At 35.4% G+C, this 17,781-nt stretch overlaps 1 protein-coding gene across 2 annotated transcripts; it reads right to left on the bottom strand.

Moving 5' to 3' along the window:
• Nucleotides 1–2,561: 2,561 nt before the first annotated feature.
• LOC129295692 (ubiquitin C-terminal hydrolase 12-like) lies at nt 2,562–16,918 on the bottom strand. 2 transcript variants are annotated; one of them, XM_054934236.1, is made up of 32 exons: nt 16,698–16,918; nt 16,270–16,339; nt 15,663–15,813; nt 15,394–15,551; nt 14,458–14,723; nt 14,152–14,370; nt 13,958–14,066; nt 13,757–13,872; nt 13,363–13,461; nt 12,981–13,090; nt 11,899–11,973; nt 11,356–11,434; nt 11,117–11,263; nt 10,646–10,726; nt 10,363–10,482; nt 9,436–9,558; nt 8,804–8,881; nt 8,632–8,720; nt 8,442–8,550; nt 5,984–6,052; nt 5,798–5,905; nt 5,439–5,494; nt 5,175–5,352; nt 4,994–5,095; nt 4,838–4,909; nt 4,506–4,571; nt 4,231–4,296; nt 3,943–4,029; nt 3,689–3,805; nt 3,488–3,562; nt 3,295–3,378; nt 2,562–3,167 (listed from the first exon to the last, which is right to left on the bottom strand). In XM_054934236.1, exons 1-32 carry the CDS (start codon nt 16,725–16,727, stop codon nt 3,126–3,128), a joined length of 3,351 nt encoding a protein of 1,116 aa, XP_054790211.1. In that variant the 5' UTR covers nt 16,728–16,918; the 3' UTR covers nt 2,562–3,125. The 2 variants fall into 2 exon arrangements, with proteins under 2 accessions (XP_054790211.1, XP_054790212.1); XM_054934237.1 differs by having other exon boundaries at nt 16,270–16,336.
• Nucleotides 16,919–17,781: the final 863 nt, after the last annotated feature.

The following is a 17,781-nucleotide window of genomic DNA, read 5'->3' as shown; positions in this document are numbered from 1 at the left end:
TTATGAAATAGTAGGAGTCTCTACTTTCATTATAGATAAGAGTGAGACTTTTTTTTATGGTAAGGAGAAAATGTTTCCAAACTTTACATTTAGGAAAGCTATCAAACAACGAGAAAGGAAACTAAGAAAGTAATAAGCAAGGATTAATCTAAAGCTTTTGAGGAGTTTAACTAAAATTGCTTTAGACCAAATAAAATGCAATAAGATGATGAAAGGGTAAAAAAAAAATCTCACAATCAAGTGTTGAAAAGAAGTGTTTTTGGAAACTTGGAAAAAGACAGGTGTGCATGTGGCATATATTTATATTGTAAAGGATGCATGGGAGGGAAAATAATTAGTGAGAACTCCTAGAAGTGAGATAAAGAACTTTCACAAGAGGATTGGTTTTTATTAGAGATCATCAAAGTTCTCACTTGTTTTACATAGTATTGGGCGATTTAGTTGAACTCGTAAGAAAAAATGTCGCATGCGCATTCTTTATAGATGATATAATTTCCTTATGTGTTTAATAAACAACTTTGACATGAAACGTACTTTTGAGCTTTTTAGATATCAAAAATTGTTTGGGATATTTTTAGTTGAATAAAATGACTTTAAAATGTGAATTAAAATGGGATTTAGAAGTGAATTTTTAACCCCTATTTTGAGTTGGATTTCAAATGCTATATGAGTTGGGCATTTGATGAGGAGAATAAATTGGAACATACTTTTTTAATTGACTAAGTTACACTTGAATTTTTTTTTTATTTCTTCACACGAGTTCACTTCACATCTTCAAATTTTCTTTTATCTCTGCTCCTCTCAACACCTTCACTATTCCTCTGACTGAACTTCTCCCGTCTCCCTCTCCTTGCCATCGATGCTCCCTTGTCATGTAATGAATGTTGAATTATTGATTACATAATTTTTTTCCAACATATCAAACTTCATATTTTTTATTTTTATTATTTAAGATATTAAATTTTATGTTATTTTAAATTTTTTTTCACACATTTTTTAAAAATTTTTAATATATAATAAATTATCATAAATCAATGTCTTTTTTTGTTATTGTATATTCACATTTTTTAAACATTTCTAATATATGTATATTTGTATAATAAAAACTACAAATCATCATAAATTAATATCCTTTTTTTGTTATTGTATATTTAAAAGCATATTTTAAAAGCACAAATTATCATTAATCTAAACAATTTTCAATTTACGAAACTTATTTTAAAAAAATATATCCAAACAAAAATTTCGTATAACAACTAACTTTTATTAAATTAACTTTTATCAAATAAATTTTTAAAAAATGAACTTTTGACAAACTAAAAATCAAACACATATTAATCAAGTAGTTAAGAAAAGATGTCAGATGTCAGTTTTAAGCTTGTGCGATTATAAAAGGCAAGATAGATTTGATTTGTAAGTAAAAATTGGAGAATAGATCATTCCACCAATGTCAAAGTTCTTGTAACTATGATTAAATATGACATGATTATGGTGAAATTAATAGAGATGTTATGCATAAGTTCAATTTGTTAAAATGAAGGCATAAAAAATCCAGTGTGGCCCCAAAGAACCTATCCAGGGAAGTTCTACACGGCAATGCTACATGGCGATGATGAGGATGTTGAGATGTCTTATAAAATTTTTTTAAAAAAAAGAAATAGACAAAATCCAAATGATTGCATACAAGGAAAATCAGCTGAGACATCTATTTAATAAACAATGGTAGAAAATTAATTAAAGTGATTGAATATATGAAAAAGAAGGCCACTGAAAGTGCACTGAAGAAAGTTGAACATGAGATCTTTCACATTTTGAAGAGATGATGAAATAAACCAAGAACACTTTCATGGAATTATCCAATTGCTTAAATTACATATCCAAACCTAGTTTATTATTTATTTCATCTTTCTACCATTCATTGTCTATAAATATAACATGTATCAGGCCATGCGTAGAGATCACATGTTAATGCCTATCAAATCTAAGCCATCTTTATACCTCTTAGATTTCTTCTTCCTCTTAACCAAACAAGAAGTCTTGGGCTTCTGCATTAGCAAGCTATAGATCCTTAGCATTTAATGTTAATATTCAAAAACATTAGCCGCTCTGTTCAAGAAAAGTAATAACATTAACAATAATGTTTCCAATTTGACTTCCATTGCTGGTCCCCAAAAAAAAAAAAAAAAACTTCACTTCAATTGTAAGATGCAGAACGAGAACCCAGAAAAATGAATGCTATTGCAGACCATTCACTTTTTTTTTTTGGGTGTTTTATGGGCTAGGAATAGACCCGGAATTTAAAGAGTTACAAGTAGAGTAAGTCTCCTTTCAATACTTGGCAAATGCTAAAAAATGACCTGGGCATTATTTCTTGATCTCTAATTATTCAAAATAGATGTGACCGTAAAAATATTTTTACAGCTCAATATTACACTACGGACTCGTTTATAAAAATAGAAAAGAACAGGGAAAAATTCTCTGCTTACCATGTGAAGAAAACAAATTAAACTAATATTTTTCCTGTTTTTCAATTGTCAGATTCAAAATTGAAGAAATGATACTGGTCAGAAGAAAACTAGTAAAACTTTGTATGCTAACAAGAGTTCTGAAGAGACTGTCAAGTCTCCCTTTCTAGATTACAGAAACCTGTCTCTCCTACACCATTTGAAGCCACTCACCTGGGCTTTTAGCAACTCCAGCTGAACAAAATCAGGAAGCAACCAAGAAAAATGATAAGAGAGTCAACCAACTATACCCTGTATACACTCACTAATCCAAAAAACTTTATGTACTGTTACAAAGCACTAATGGTGGTGGTGGTGGTGGTGATCAATGTCCTAAACTCGAAGAACCTTCATATAAAAACCGAAGCAACTAACAGCTCATGGTGCTGCGATCGGAAGATACAAAGTGTTGAAGAGCAATGCCACTCCATTGACAGAAAGAATTAAATACCACAATTAACATAAAATCCAGCAGTAACCAACTCAAATGCCGATTGATTTCACTTGGTTGCCTATACAGAGTAGCCTTTTGATATCTTCCTTGCTTTTCACAAGCACATGTGATGTGGGGTGTAGAAGAATGTGCCAAGTTTCATCCCAAGCAAGATGACAATGGATTTCCTAGTTATAAATCTTTACTGGCTTCTCATAGGTGTGGCGACTCTGAAAAAAAAAATCGCATCAAATGAAGCAAACCAAAACCGTTAGTAAGTACAATGATGACAGGCACTGCACAATCAAATACCATAATTTCCATACGAAATCTGCCCTTGCCAATAACGTAACTTACCTGGTTAACTGCGTATCTTTTAGGAGCATTGTCAGTATGCTCCAAGCCAAGATACTGCTCCCAAGCTCCATAAACATCTCTTCTCTATCACATGTCACAATTAAAAAAACAAAAAGGATAAATTTATGAAAACCAATAAGCATGTTACATTGATTCATGCAAATAGAACACAGGAGTCGAGAAAATAATGCACCTGAAAACGACTGGATACAATGTCAGAGTCCTGAAGGTACTCAGGACGCCCTAGAGAAAGGAAAGCAAACTTCCACTGGCCAAATGAAAAATATAAGCAGTTATGTAAACTAATAACATAGCATTTACTAATCCATGTCTAGCCCACAAAACATCTATCACTCAAACCAAGAAAAAGGGATCCCCAAAAGTTTAGAAATACCTTGGCAAACTCCTCATCTGAAACTTGTAGTTTTTTCTGTATTCGCACTTTAATTTCGGCCAAAGTCTCACCTTCATGTATGACCAAGAAAAATGGATCCCCAAAGTTCTGAATTTGCTGTAAATTTCAGAAGAAATACGAAGATAAAATGTTGGAGTACTTCAATCCATGCCACCATCATGTATCAAAGAGAAGAAATTGAAATATTTAGAAATGAACTCAGAATAATCAATCAGCAAAAACTATTTATTTACCATTTGGTTCTGAGCTGTATCCTTATTGAAATGATACACATGAATTACACGATCATGGGGACCAAGAGTTTTCTCTTCTTCTGGAATCTGTAACACTCATGTAATGAACAAAGAAATATTTTGCTAGACAAGAATTAAAAGTACTATAAAATAGGTTTTGTCAATTATATAAAGAAAATAACAATCTGGTGGTGTCATGTTTGCACAAGTAACAGAAGGAATGTTTCACAGTTTTCAGTTCCCACCCCCCTCCCTCCTCTTAACAGTTACACAGGGAGCAAACCTCACCTCCTCTGCTCTTAATGTCCAGTATTGGTCGTTGATGTTCTCAATCTTTTCACCGGGAGGAAAGACCTGCATGAACACATGTGCGATGAGATGAACACGGCTGAACAATATGCACTTTTGTTTATTAGTTAACAGCATCAGCAACAAAAGCCACAGGAGAACCAGAAAGTATTTAATTCAGTAATGTTATTCCTAATCTCCCATTAATTTTTTTAATTACTATTGTCAATATTTCTTGCAAACATACAGATCCCAGCAGCAGTCAGACCACACACCTTGTATATCTTGTGGTAGAAAACTTCCAGCAACCTAAGTTCCGCATTAGGATGAGACAACTCCACCTGTAAATAAAAGCTACAAGCAGTTAATTGAGGGTAAATAGAAAATTATATGAAAAATGGCACTAATTGGCACACAGCTCCATCCTAGTTCATGTTACCCTGCTTAATTTTTTGCCATGTTAAATTTGGATGGAGCCACATGTGTTGATAGTGTGTAATTGTGAATGGAAAGCTGTGTAGGTAGGTGGTGAAAGTGGCTTTACCCTTTTGATTTGCATGTACACGTAGGTAATTAAATGAACCAAAGAAATACTAAGCCAAGTCACCTTTGTTTTAAGATCATCAAGGACATCACCCACAGTGCTCTGCTTTGGGAGTCTGATGGTATGAATAACAACCTGATTGAACAATGCAGAGATGTAACAAATTGTCATGAAAAAGAAATGACGAGAACCAGGAGAAAATCATGATACCATACTCACTTCATCCTTAGTAGCATGATGAAATGCAACTTTCAGAGTTTTCAAACCTTGTAATTCTGGCAGAGGGATGTCAAGCACTTCATAGTATAATATATCCGAAGTCTGACAAAAAAAAATGCCATAAGAAAGGTTATTGCCTTGTCTTGTTATAGCAGATATCGATAGATTGAACAATAACTACCTGGTTGTAGTGGATCAGCATGTCAGACAAATGTTCCACCCCTCGGTACTTAATAGGCTGGGGTTTTGGTTGTTGAGAGTAACAGTTGTGTGGGGTTAGCCTAATTTTCGATGGATCATCCAATCCCAGTTGTTGAGCCACTCTCTCCACAACATCATCATATGTATAGAGCCTTGACCTAGAATTCAATATAGAAAGAATGCAAGCTAAGGATGCTATACATAAAATCTGATGCCTCAATAAATTCCAAACCAATGTTCTTACATCTCTAGGCAGAAGTCGTCTTCCTTAGGTTTATCCAAAGATCGAAAGTGAACAACCTATACATATCAAATAGAGATCAACAATTTCAGCTGTAGGCTTAACATCTTTAAACTTATAGAAGATAAAGTTAAAAGGTCCTAAAGAAGAAGGATTGCAATCTTCTACTTGATACACAAATTAAGAATCTAAGGGCTTAATAGTAAAAACCACGATCAACTACTAGAACACACATGGAGAGGAAAGTAGTAAAAACAAAGAACATGAATACACAATTGGTAGAACAGAATCTGGTAAAGATTCATGCCCACATCACATGCAATTAAAAACACAACTGCACATATAACCCAAAGAGAAAATACCTGACGGTTGTGCACATATTCTAAATATGAAGACACATCTGGATAGCGGACATGATCACTCTCCATCAAGGAACCTTTCTGAAAGCATATGATATCTCCATCTTCAAGCTGCAAATTAAGAGAACCAGTAAATGTACCAGGACGACATGCAAAACTCACAAAAGGTCAATTATGAACAGAGTATACCTGGCTTGCTCGAAATGTTAGTTTCTTGTCAATAGGTTCACACATTACATTTGGTTCAAATTTAATTTCCTGCACATTATAATTCATCAATGTCACATGAATAAAATCACAGAACCACACAAAAAACAAAGAAACACAATCACTCTCCGCTCATATAACAGAGCTCCGGAAGTAGTCATCACAAGTTAGCTTCTACACCTTCTAACTGGACTCACATCAGGAACCGATCAATTTCCACAAAGCACAAAGCAATTATTTGTAACAAATCACCACCCAGTTCAGCTGTAATAAGTAAATTTCTCATTCCTTGGTTCAGGGGGAAAGAAGCGTATTAATTTTTAGCTCAGCTATCTATCAATATTTATAATGGCAACAAAGGCTACTGACAGATGGAGTAAGAAATGTGCTTACACTCAAAATCCTAGTACACAGGTAAGTGAGCATTAATGATAGAACACAACTCACCATACATTAGAAGGGGAAAGAATGCAAGATCATAAAAAATGTTGTAGTGGGTGAAAGAGCCAATAGGGAAGTGGAAGCGGTGGAACACATGCTGGAGCTAGATACACCACAACCACTTCCAATACCAGCCAAGATTATTCAACACCTATCATTTTGGTCTCAGGACTTTCTTGATCCAAGATAGTGTCCACACACTCTACCAGTACTCTTAATGAACCTTCACCTTCACCTGAGATCTCATCATGCAATTCCTCCGTTGATTTTATCTTGCAACAATAACCTCTAGCCCTACCTTTCTTGATGCTCTAGCAGCTGATACTGCAGCATTAAAAGCCCCAGCCAGATCAACAATAGAATTTCAAGTGCAAAAAACTCATGCTCACAAACTGGCCCAATGCTTCTCAAGCTGGGCATCAAGTGAGTTAACTCTTGTGGCAAGCACTCAACCACCTTCCCAACCCCAACAGGTTGCACCATCATCGCAGGCCAGAAAACAAGTTCCAAGCCTCGGGACAGCATTCCAGAATCAAAGAGAAACAAGGCTAGATTCCTATCGCAAAGAGACATCACCCCCACGCATTGCTGCTGTCACCCACAACCAATCCTCTTGGGGATCACAAATGATGACAAAAAAGCATCAAGCAAATAATCCAACATGGAAATCAGCACAACATCATCCAACTAGGCCAAGATCTCCCTTCAGGCAACATTGCACAAAAATTCTAGTACAATGATAAGGATAAGGGAAATGAGTCATGATTCTAGTTGACAGTGGATCAACACACAATTTCATCACTGAATCAATGGTTCAAGAGTTGGGCTGGCCCATGCAACAAATTCCCTCATTTGGAGTCCAAACAAGACACAATGATGTCATAGGACGCAACCTCCTCAGCAGTGAAGTCTCCATCCAGCTCTCACGTCTTATCATTTTGGCTTTATCCAACTCAAGTGGGGGCACTTGGGAATTCATCCAAGCATTTTCCAATGCTTTTGAATTTATATTGACAAAACCTATAACACTGACCCCTTTTCAAGTCCACTTTCACATCATTTACCTCTTACGCCAACCTAAAGCTTGATATAAAACCTTATCATCACTCACCAAGTGCTTCTTCTCTATGCACTCAGAAGCGTAATTTCCTATGTTTTGCCTTGAGGACGGGGCAACTTCCCAATGGGGAGATCCTGAAGGAATATTATTCACACACGGTAGAAAGGGTAGACATGCAAGATCATCAAGAGATGTTGAATAGTGGGTGAACTAGTCAATGGGAAGTGGGTCTAGACAACACATGCTAGAGCAGTAGTAACCCCATAACTGTGGCACCTAACAGCCCACAATGATAGAGGACTGGAATTTATGTTCCTTATTTCTACATTATTTCTGCTATATTCCTTCCTCATTGAGCCAGTTCTTCATTAATATATATATATATAAGGGGGAGCTGTTATAGGTAGAATCAGATTATTAATGGTTTAATGGTTTACGTACTTGGAGATTCTCCTTTTTGGATTATATGAGTATCATGTAATTAAGTTCCCTGTGCTCTAATAAATTTCTTGATTCCAGGATTATTCAGCACCTATCAATTAATCAGAGAAAAGAAAAACCTGATAGAGTGAATCTAGCTCATAGTATAAGAACAGCAACTTGCCTTTATCTCACGCCGCATGAATTTCGTCTCCCTGAACCTACTCTTTAGCTTGAAACTTATAAATTGTTCATGAATTATTGTACTCAAATATTGGGTCATTCTAAATCGACAAATTAGCTTTTAACGTTTTCTTGCACAAAGATAACATTACTTTATGGTCAGTGTAAGATGGAATTCCAAATTCTGATACACAACCTGGAAAAGGAGTACAGCAAATCAATTTCTGAACATGGTTCCCTATTCAATGATTAAATTAAACTATGGTTGAGAAGGAATCTACCAATCCACAAGAAGCCACAACTGACAGAATACGAAGAAAGACAATATAAACCAACCTCGTAAAGCGCTATCTCTTCCTCAGAATCAAAACCAGCCATTTCATTCAACTTTCTTAAGATTTCTGATGGCTTACCAGTACCCTTTACAAAAAGCCTTCCAACATAACTGCCATCACGGGGAAACAAATATGTAGTCAACCCAGTCTTACACCTCAACAAATGTTAGAATAAAGAAGTTATGCATTACCGTAGCTCCTCTTTTTCAGGATCATATAGCTTGAAGAAAAGTAATATGTCATCCTTTGTCTTCTCCGGAGGTACAATGGGACGTAAGTCCTAAATAACAATAAAATTGTCAACAGGACTCTACATATTACTATTTGATGCTATCAAAAAAGTATACAATTCTCAAATATTACCAGCCCCATCTCCACTTCTAAAAACAGTTTTAGTTCAGCATTGTGAACTTTGTTAGATACCTCCCTCAATTGTCCAACCTGCAATAAAGTAAGACGGACTGAGGTAAAGTAATAACATCATTTAGACCCTACAAATGTTGATGTGCGGCAGGATGGAGAACCAACAGCAGATAGACAAGACATACAAGCATTTGAATGAACCAACAGTACAACCAGCATAATCACAAAATCTGAAATAACTCGTGGGGGAGTAACATATCAATTAGTGCACCTTCATTTTTAGCAATAAAAAACAGCCAGCCACAGTCGGAGAAGTAGAAGGGATAAATAATAATAATAATACAACACAGATGGGATAAGATGTCCAGCAAAAAAATTTGAACCTAATGAAATTAACATGTCTTGACATAAGATGAAATAAATTAATAGTACAGAGCATACAGGGGGGATCTAACATTTTAGTTGCCAAAAATAACCATCTCAAGCCATAATAACAAAAAAATTAAAATCTATAAAAGGGATGCATACAAAACATTTTATAATTGATAAAACCCAAACTCAAAATACAGGTTTTGTAAAGGTAATGATAGAGTGCAAGCATAAGGAAAGGCTTAAAAGCAAGAAAAGTTTACAGATTGAGTCTCCTCCATCAGTGTCAAAGGCCGATTAGGTCTATATGTATGGTTTTGCCGCTTCGCCCACAGCCAAAAGCGCTGAAATTGCACTGGTATGCCAAACTCTTTGGCAATTTCATCCTGAATTTTACATATTAATGTAAACAAACTAAGGATAAAACTTATGCAAAAGAATAATCCAAAAATGCTCTATAAGGAATAGGAAACAATCATAGCACTTATTATATATTTACTATTAAAAAAAAACAGAGCAGAGGCTCTTGTAATTTATATTTTGTCTTCTTCCAATCAAGACATCATAAACTCTGCATCCAGTCCTCTGTTCTATTTGCCATATGAAAACTCTCCTTGTCAAAACAACTTCAGTGCTCGTTTGTTCAGTTCCCTAGAGTCCCTTGACCTCATCAAGTCTTTGTACAAAAAAGCAATATGTAAATTAATATAGATGTCCAAAAGCCTATACTAACCTCCATTTATCAGCATGAAAAACAAGAAAGTCAAGACTCAAGAAATAAAAATCAAGAAACACCAGATACAGAACCCGATCCAAATCTGAACTTTCAATGATGCTTTTATAATATTTGTACCAATAAGAAATCTATAACATCATTAATAGCATTCATATTTTCAGATTATTTTCGTCTTGGAAAGTCAATGAGACTTCTCCCTATGCGGAATAATTTTCTAACATTATTTTCCTCTAACTATGGCTTCAAGAACATTATGCCAGAAAAGCAAATGTTCGGTCCTCCACTTTATACTATAAAACAGAAACATTTCTGAAGGAAATATTACTAACAAGACTCAAGACTGGTCAAAGCAGCTGAATAAGCAAAGTCCTAAATAAACCAAAATTAGTTAGTACATCATGCCAATTCAGAATACTCCTTGCAGAAGAGCCAAGAGCATGGTTAATGATGATACCCTGAACAGGTTAAAAGGCATTTGCTTTTGGAAACGGAAACTTCTAACTTTGTCATGGTCTACAAGGTCAAAATATATATCCCTTCCAATCTGCTCTGCAAGATCTTCATCTCGTGCCACCTAAGAAGCATCAAGTGTTATTAGTAATTGTTTTTTTTCCTCAAAATAACAAACGTTTAAATTTTAATCGTAATTTAACTTGGCAATCCATAGCATCAGAGGTAAATATAAGGCATGCAAAAAACTTTTTATTGATCAAGAGAGAGGTTGGAAAACTAAGAACCTTTATAATAGTATAAAGGTGAGCCTCTGCCTTCTCTTTCTTTTTGTGCTCTTTTTCTTCTTGTTCTTTCTTCAACCTCTCCTACAACAATCCATTTTACAAAATAGATCAGTTTTCCAAGAAAAAGCAACAGAGATAGCACAAAAACAAGTCATGGACTAAGAAAATGGACCCTACCTTGGGTCAGATGTTCATAATTCACACCAACCAAAAAACAAAAATTAAAATTCATTCATCTAATTACAGCTCAAGAAGAAGAAATAAGATAAAACGATGATTGAAAGGTTAAAGACATCAGTCAGCAAACTGATTGCATTAGCTGCTACTCTAAGGCAAGCTCTTATTATCAAAAAATATGTTTGATTACCTGAATATAATAGAACTAACATTTGCAAGTAAATAACAAGAATTTTGCTATATACATTGAATTAGGTCATTTCACATAAATTGTAAATCAAAATAGCATCTTACCCTCAAGTGTTCAGCAATGTCTTTCTCATCAACATTGCAAATGATTTTGTCCCTGTCACTTTCACGTATATACACCAACATATACGCATTTGAATATTTGGTGAATTTAAAAGGAGTGTTGTTAAATCCAGGATTGGCCTGTGGTAACTGTCAAAACAAAAATTATTGAACTGTAAACAAAGAAACATTCAAAGGTTTAAGGAGACCAGACTGTTGCCAACTGCAACAAAATAAATTACCTCCTCCTCACCACCATATTGTTCCTCTAATGCCCGTTTTATGTCTTCTTTTGTCACCCTCTCATCATCAAATTTGTACCTAAAAGAGACAATCAGATTTTCAAGCACAGAATGCAGAAAATGCCAAGGACAGTCATAAAAAAATCAATATAACAAAATGAAGGAATAGGTTCCGCCACTTGCTGCATGCCCATGCTCATTTAAAATGCCCTTGAAATAAAAGCTCACCAAATCTAACAAGTAATGAGGGAACACATTCAGCCTACCAAATTCTTTTGGCTACAACAATCCTCCCCGTAAATGACTGATGCTTGTTCACAAAATTAAAACTAGAATAACAATCTGAAAATAATTAAGCATATTCTTCAAAAATGATCTCACACTCTTCTCTGCAACTACCTGGCCCCAGAAGAACACATCAGGGGAACAGTGAAATCAGCATATAAGCAGTAAACATGGTCCCATGCCCCATCACATACACAAGAAAGTCAATCTAGATTAACAAGAAATGGCCAGTACCGATCTGTAAACACTTTTACATACCACTGATCAGACAGAGTTGGCCTGATAAAAGCATAATAGTGCCCACCATGCACGCCACCACTATGAACCAAAACACTGAGGGAAAAATTCAACTACATCAAGCAATGAATATCACAAAGAAATAAATATAACTAATAGCACAATTATGAACATCAACAAAATGAAAAATTAAGTCAATTATTACATTTCCACATACTTTGTTGATTGAAACTTAGGTTCGACAAAAGTTATTATTCTTTTTTTATGAAAAAAAATGAAATCACAAGAGGAAGAGGAGAAGTATAAAGTCATGAGTATAAGAAGTCCTCAAAATCAGGAGAAGAAAAAAATAGACATGCGTACAAAAGAAAAAACAAGAAACAGAACAAAGTGGCAAAAAGCCTAAGAAAATAACTAGTGTTAATTAATATTTAATTACCCAATACCAATGGTGACTGGGTGTTGAAGGGCAAGGGACTCAACACCCCTTAAATAAGGTCTCAAATTTGAGCCTTTTGGATGGAAAAACCCACGTTGAGTGCTTCCTTGATTCCTTCCAATTGGGGCCCACCCAACTCAAATCTGGATTAGCCATTAGTAATGGATACAAAACGGTTTATCACCAAAAATATATTAATTACCCAATCACTTGTGTTTCTTCATGTATAAATTCAACTAGACTCGAAAATGCATACTTAAAGATGATTCTAAGTAAATATTTAGCAAAGATCAATCAATCCTGGCATCCAAAGTACCGGCCACAAACTTATTTCCTAAAGAATAAACACAATAAAATAGAGAATATAAACAAGTCAAATAAAAATTAGGAACTAGCATATTCCGTAAATGCATCAACTGATTTGTTTGCAAGCATCCTGTCCATACTTGTTACTATCACATCCTTGCCATGGCTTTCTAATTTATTTATTTTTTTATGATGCATATTTAGTGAAAGGCCCCAAGGAGCCAGCTTAGCATGGAAGAAGTATACACAGGATCCAAAAAGAAATACTGAACGGGGTAAGTAGGCATGAAAAAGCTGATAAAGCAATGAAATATAAACAAAAACTTCTAAAACTAATAATGACATCACTGACTTATACCTGTGAAGCGTGTATAGATTGCGGACACTCCTATCAGCCTCAGGTGATAAATACTTTCCATTCTCTCGATCAAGATCAAGTTGCAAGGGAAATTCATACCTATCATTAATCTACGTGGAGAGCATAGAAAGAAAATCAACCTTCCATGTATACCAAACAAAATGAATACTATTGTACATTGTCACACATAATTAGTTTAATGAGCTGCGGCATAATCAATTGTACATGGCTATGCCCATTAAGAAAACTAAGAGAATAACAGCAAGAACACTAGCAGCACAATTCAGATGAATTAAGAAATTGAGGCACTAATATCTTCGCATGCTAGCCAACAAATTCCCAGAAAAAGAAATAAGAGTGATTAGTCTGATTGATTACCAACCTTTACCATTGTATCTCGCATAAAGTCATATTCAAATCTTTTCAGCTGAAGCTGAAGGACGGGGGGGAAATCAATAAATAGAACACCCTTCTTAGCATCCTGAAATAATAGATGCAGTATCATCAAAATTACAGCAGTTCCGGTATCAAGTTCATAAAATAAAACTGAACAGAGGATTGCACTCTAATAGTAAACGCAAGCAACTCAGTTAAATGTCATGAAAATTTTCCAAGCAAAATTCCTATTTTTTAATGCGGCAGATCAAAAACCCAGAATGCTTGTACCTATTAACACTAGAGCTGTCCGAAATAGTGTCTAAGGCAAACTTCCCATATATGTAAAATGCTCAGTGTTTTGTGATGCGAACTAATTCAAGATAACAATTGCAACTAACCTGTAAACCATATTGTTCAGCATGATATTTGTTGTCACCCTCAAGGCGTTCAACTTCTACATACTTGTCAAAGGAAGCATAAACATCACGACAGCCCTTGACATCTAACTGGAGGTCTAAAATGCACATCAAATTTAATTAGCAACATGTGATACACATGGAGATATTAAAAAAAAAAAAGGATCTTGCATATGAAAGTACCATAAAATGACTCCTTTCTGGTTGATTTATAGTCCACATTGATGCATTCAATGTAGTTCATATGGTGCCCTTCAAATAACTTTTGTATTGTTCCCTCAACAACGGTTCCCTAATTAAAAATAACAAGTCATATATAGTATAATCATATCATCCAGAAAAACTCACATGCAAACATCCCAAAGGACTTCCAATACCTTCATTTTGTCTTCAAGCTTTTCACTGAGGACCCTATTTAGTTCTTGAACATCATGCTGCATGAAAGAGTCGTATGTATCCCATCCAAAAGACTTTGTCAGCTCCTTTGTAGCAACACTAGTGTCACTATACTGCAGCTTGTAAAATAAACTTTGTAACGCCAAAGGAATGCTTCCAGAGGGCATGTCATTCTCTGTTGTGGGCATATGATAAACGGCCTGAAATGTTACATCCAGGAACCATTATTATACAACCAAACAAGTGGACTCCAGCAAGAAGCAAATAAAACATCAGGTAGTTTCAACCTTTCTAAAATAAGGAATATGGTACAAAGTTTGGAGAAGAGAATTCATATAGCAGGTAGCCCCTTGGTTCTTAAGTCCAACATAGCCAGTCTCCTTCTTTGAGTCATAAGTCCAGTAATCAACAATCCTACGGACCAGAACCTCAGCTTCAACTACAAGAACATCATTCACAAGATAACCTCTACTAGGGTCATACAACTCCCCAAGAAGCATGAAGGATGTGAAACCCCAATCACTTTCTCTCGCATTGAATTGGTGCTGCGTGTCTGCATTTTGTAAGTAGAATAAGCTGATATCAGAAGAAGATCCGCTCTACCTAAAACTTCAGTTCAAGCTTCTATTCATTTTATTTCTCTCTTTTTTTTTGGGGGGGGGGGAGGGTGGTGGAAGGCAGGTAGTACTAACAAGCTGAATAAGATGTCTAAGGTGGGTTAAATATGGGGGAAAATCAATAACACTAAGCCATCTACAAATATTATTCAGAAAAATGTCAGACAAAAAGCAGAAAGAAAACTCAGAAAACCCAGAGCTAATATTAATCCTCACAGATTCATTGTAGTTAACCAATAGTAAATTTTGAAAAGGGGCTAAATAAAATACTTCATGGAAGACATTCGGCTTTAGAATTTCTCTTAAGTATACTCAAACAAGGACCTCTGTAACCACCTAGGCAAGTAAAGTTCATTAGTCCATCTCCACAGAGAATTGCCCAGGATGAAATAACAAAGCCATCAAAATAAGCAAGGAAATATCGTGGGAATTGACATTGAAAAAAATCCACTACACTCTTTCAGACTCATTAAAATCTTATCAAAGGATTGAAGAAAGTTTTCCAGGCATCAAATGTCACTCATTGGATTGCAACAGAAGTGCTGTCAAAGCATTTACTTTTGGTTACTCTTGTGACGAGCAAAAATATCACATTGAACAGCCTACCTTTTCTCACAGAATACTTATTATGCATCTGATTAACTACTGCCAAGCTAAACTGTGCATATCTACTCCACCCATAGGGCAAACTAGACGAATCTGCAACATCCAAATACATGGACAAATAGTCCACATTGTTCCCTTTTGGAAAAATAAGTACACGCCTGCTCGAGAAAAAATAAGATTTAGAAAAGATAACTGAAGATAAGTACACGTACGATAGTATAGTTTAAAAATTGAAGATCATCAACCTAGGAAATAGACAAGCATAATACCATTTATAACCTCCAACAATGAATATATCTGAATAGAGCTTCTTCGTATTCAGCCGAGAAAAGTTTTCAATTCTCCATGTGAATCTTGTAGACGGAGAATCTTCGACAGGCTGACTCTCCACAGTGTTGGCAATTTCAGGTTGAGCTACAACTAACGATTTTCAGAAAAATAAAAAGAATTAAGTATCATGTTCGTCATCAGCTGAAAACTAAAGAATAGAATGAGCAAAACCGAACTGGACATCTAGAACCTCAAGATTCTTGGCTTGCTAGAAAAGAAGTAACACCGAGAGAGAGAAATCTAATTAAACCGCGCATTGAAATTCTCTAACTTTCAAACACAAACTAATAAGGAATGACTTTTTCTCAGAAAAACGATGACGTAGAATCTAAAATGCTTTGATCAATTTACACTCTCTCTCTCTCTCTCTCTCTATATATATATATATCTATCTATCCTCTCTCTACCTATCTCTGTCTCTCTCCCTGACAATTAAGCAATGCACACACAGGTTCTTGGACTCTGAGCAGTTTTATTAGATCATCAAAGTGATGACACAAATAGTAACAAAGACGGGATTTTATACGAATCGCGAGCATTAATTACCTTCCATAGGCTGGTGATTATTCTCAGTCAAATCCGAGTGTGGGACAAGCATCTCCTCATCCTCTTGCTGCTGTAAAGCAAAGGCAGACAAAACATCAAATTAGTTCGGATCCAACAAACACCGAACTCGTTTTAATTTCCCGCCAAGCCCTAAAATCCAAGCATCAAATGCAGCCAAGAGGCAAAATTGCAGTGAATTCCAGTCACACAGATCACAACTACAATTTTGATATGACACCCCACCGCCCCGAATGAATAATTAAATTGACCCAAATAACATTCAGCACAAATTTACGCAATTAAATAAAAAGGCGAAGAGCAAATTGCAGCCCAGCAGTGATTGAACCGGAAAAACGAAAGGAAAACTCGAGTGCCTCGTGTGCTGATAGAGTGTGGCAGGGCGATGAAGAGTGAAAGAGAGAACGTACATCGATGGGAGCAGGAGTCATCACCGTCATGTTAAATACGGCAAATTGACCTCGTCTTGCTAACTTGTCGAGAAACAATGGAAAATATCAGAGAAAAACAGAGAAAGAGTAGGGAGAAGAAAGAAAAAGAGAAAGAGACAGAGAGAGAGAGTGGAGGAGAAGGAAAAGGAGGTTGTGTGAGAGAGTACTGTGAGAAACGAGATCACCAGAAGCTGGTCGAGTCGGGGAGGGAGGGAGGTCTTTGGTCTTTATTCGGGAGGTTGGGTTACTTTCGGTATTTCCCGACGGAGGTGAAGGACGATGACGAAGAAACGTGAACGTAATCGGGTAAAGTGAAATTTCATAAAAACTTGGGGCAAACATGAAAAATAATTTAGTTCAAGGACCTCACCTGAGAATTTTGAATATTTAAGTGCCTTGTTATAATTGCCCTTTACGATGTTGTGAGATTTTATAATGCATTCGCCGTCGTTTGGGCATTTCCTTGGTCGCTGCGGATGCCTTCAACATGTGATGTGTCACTTGGTCTCTGAAAAAACAAAATTTTAATTCAGATTTGATAATTGGATTAAAGAGCAAAATAATCCCTAAAATATTATATGAAAAGCTTTTGAATTCTAAACTTTTAAAATATTCAAAATGAACTCTTAATTTTTAAATTTATAGTAAATTAAACATTGCCATTAACTTTTTATTAAAGTTGTTATTGCTCATTATAGACCCCAGTCAAATGTTAATGTGACAGCCCATTACTGATATGTCATTTATTAAGTAACACCACAAACCTTAAATTGTTACACGAGTAGTGTCCGAGACCCCGAACTTTAAAATTTCGAGCAAATTACTTCTATCATTTATATATAAAACATTGACTATTATGAAAATCAAATTAGCATCACGTGGTTCATCGCAGTAAATGTATCGTTGACCATGACGAATGACTCATAATTTTGTGAAATGACCTTTTTGCCCTTTTTGTACAATGTTTTCCAAACGATTGGTATCTCATGTTTTCATACTATAACTCTAATTTAGTTTTATTTTAAATTATATTTTTTTATTTAATGATGAAAGCTTGAGATCC

The sequence above is a fragment of the Prosopis cineraria genome, unplaced genomic scaffold, assembly GCF_029017545.1.
Source record: "Prosopis cineraria cultivar Desert tree isolate PC_DT_omini unplaced genomic scaffold, ASM2901754v1 PC170, whole genome shotgun sequence".
Taxonomy (NCBI): Eukaryota; Viridiplantae; Streptophyta; class Magnoliopsida; order Fabales; family Fabaceae; genus Prosopis; species Prosopis cineraria.
Note: the sequence above shows the minus strand (reverse complement) of the source record. Positions and strands in the feature narration are given on the sequence as shown.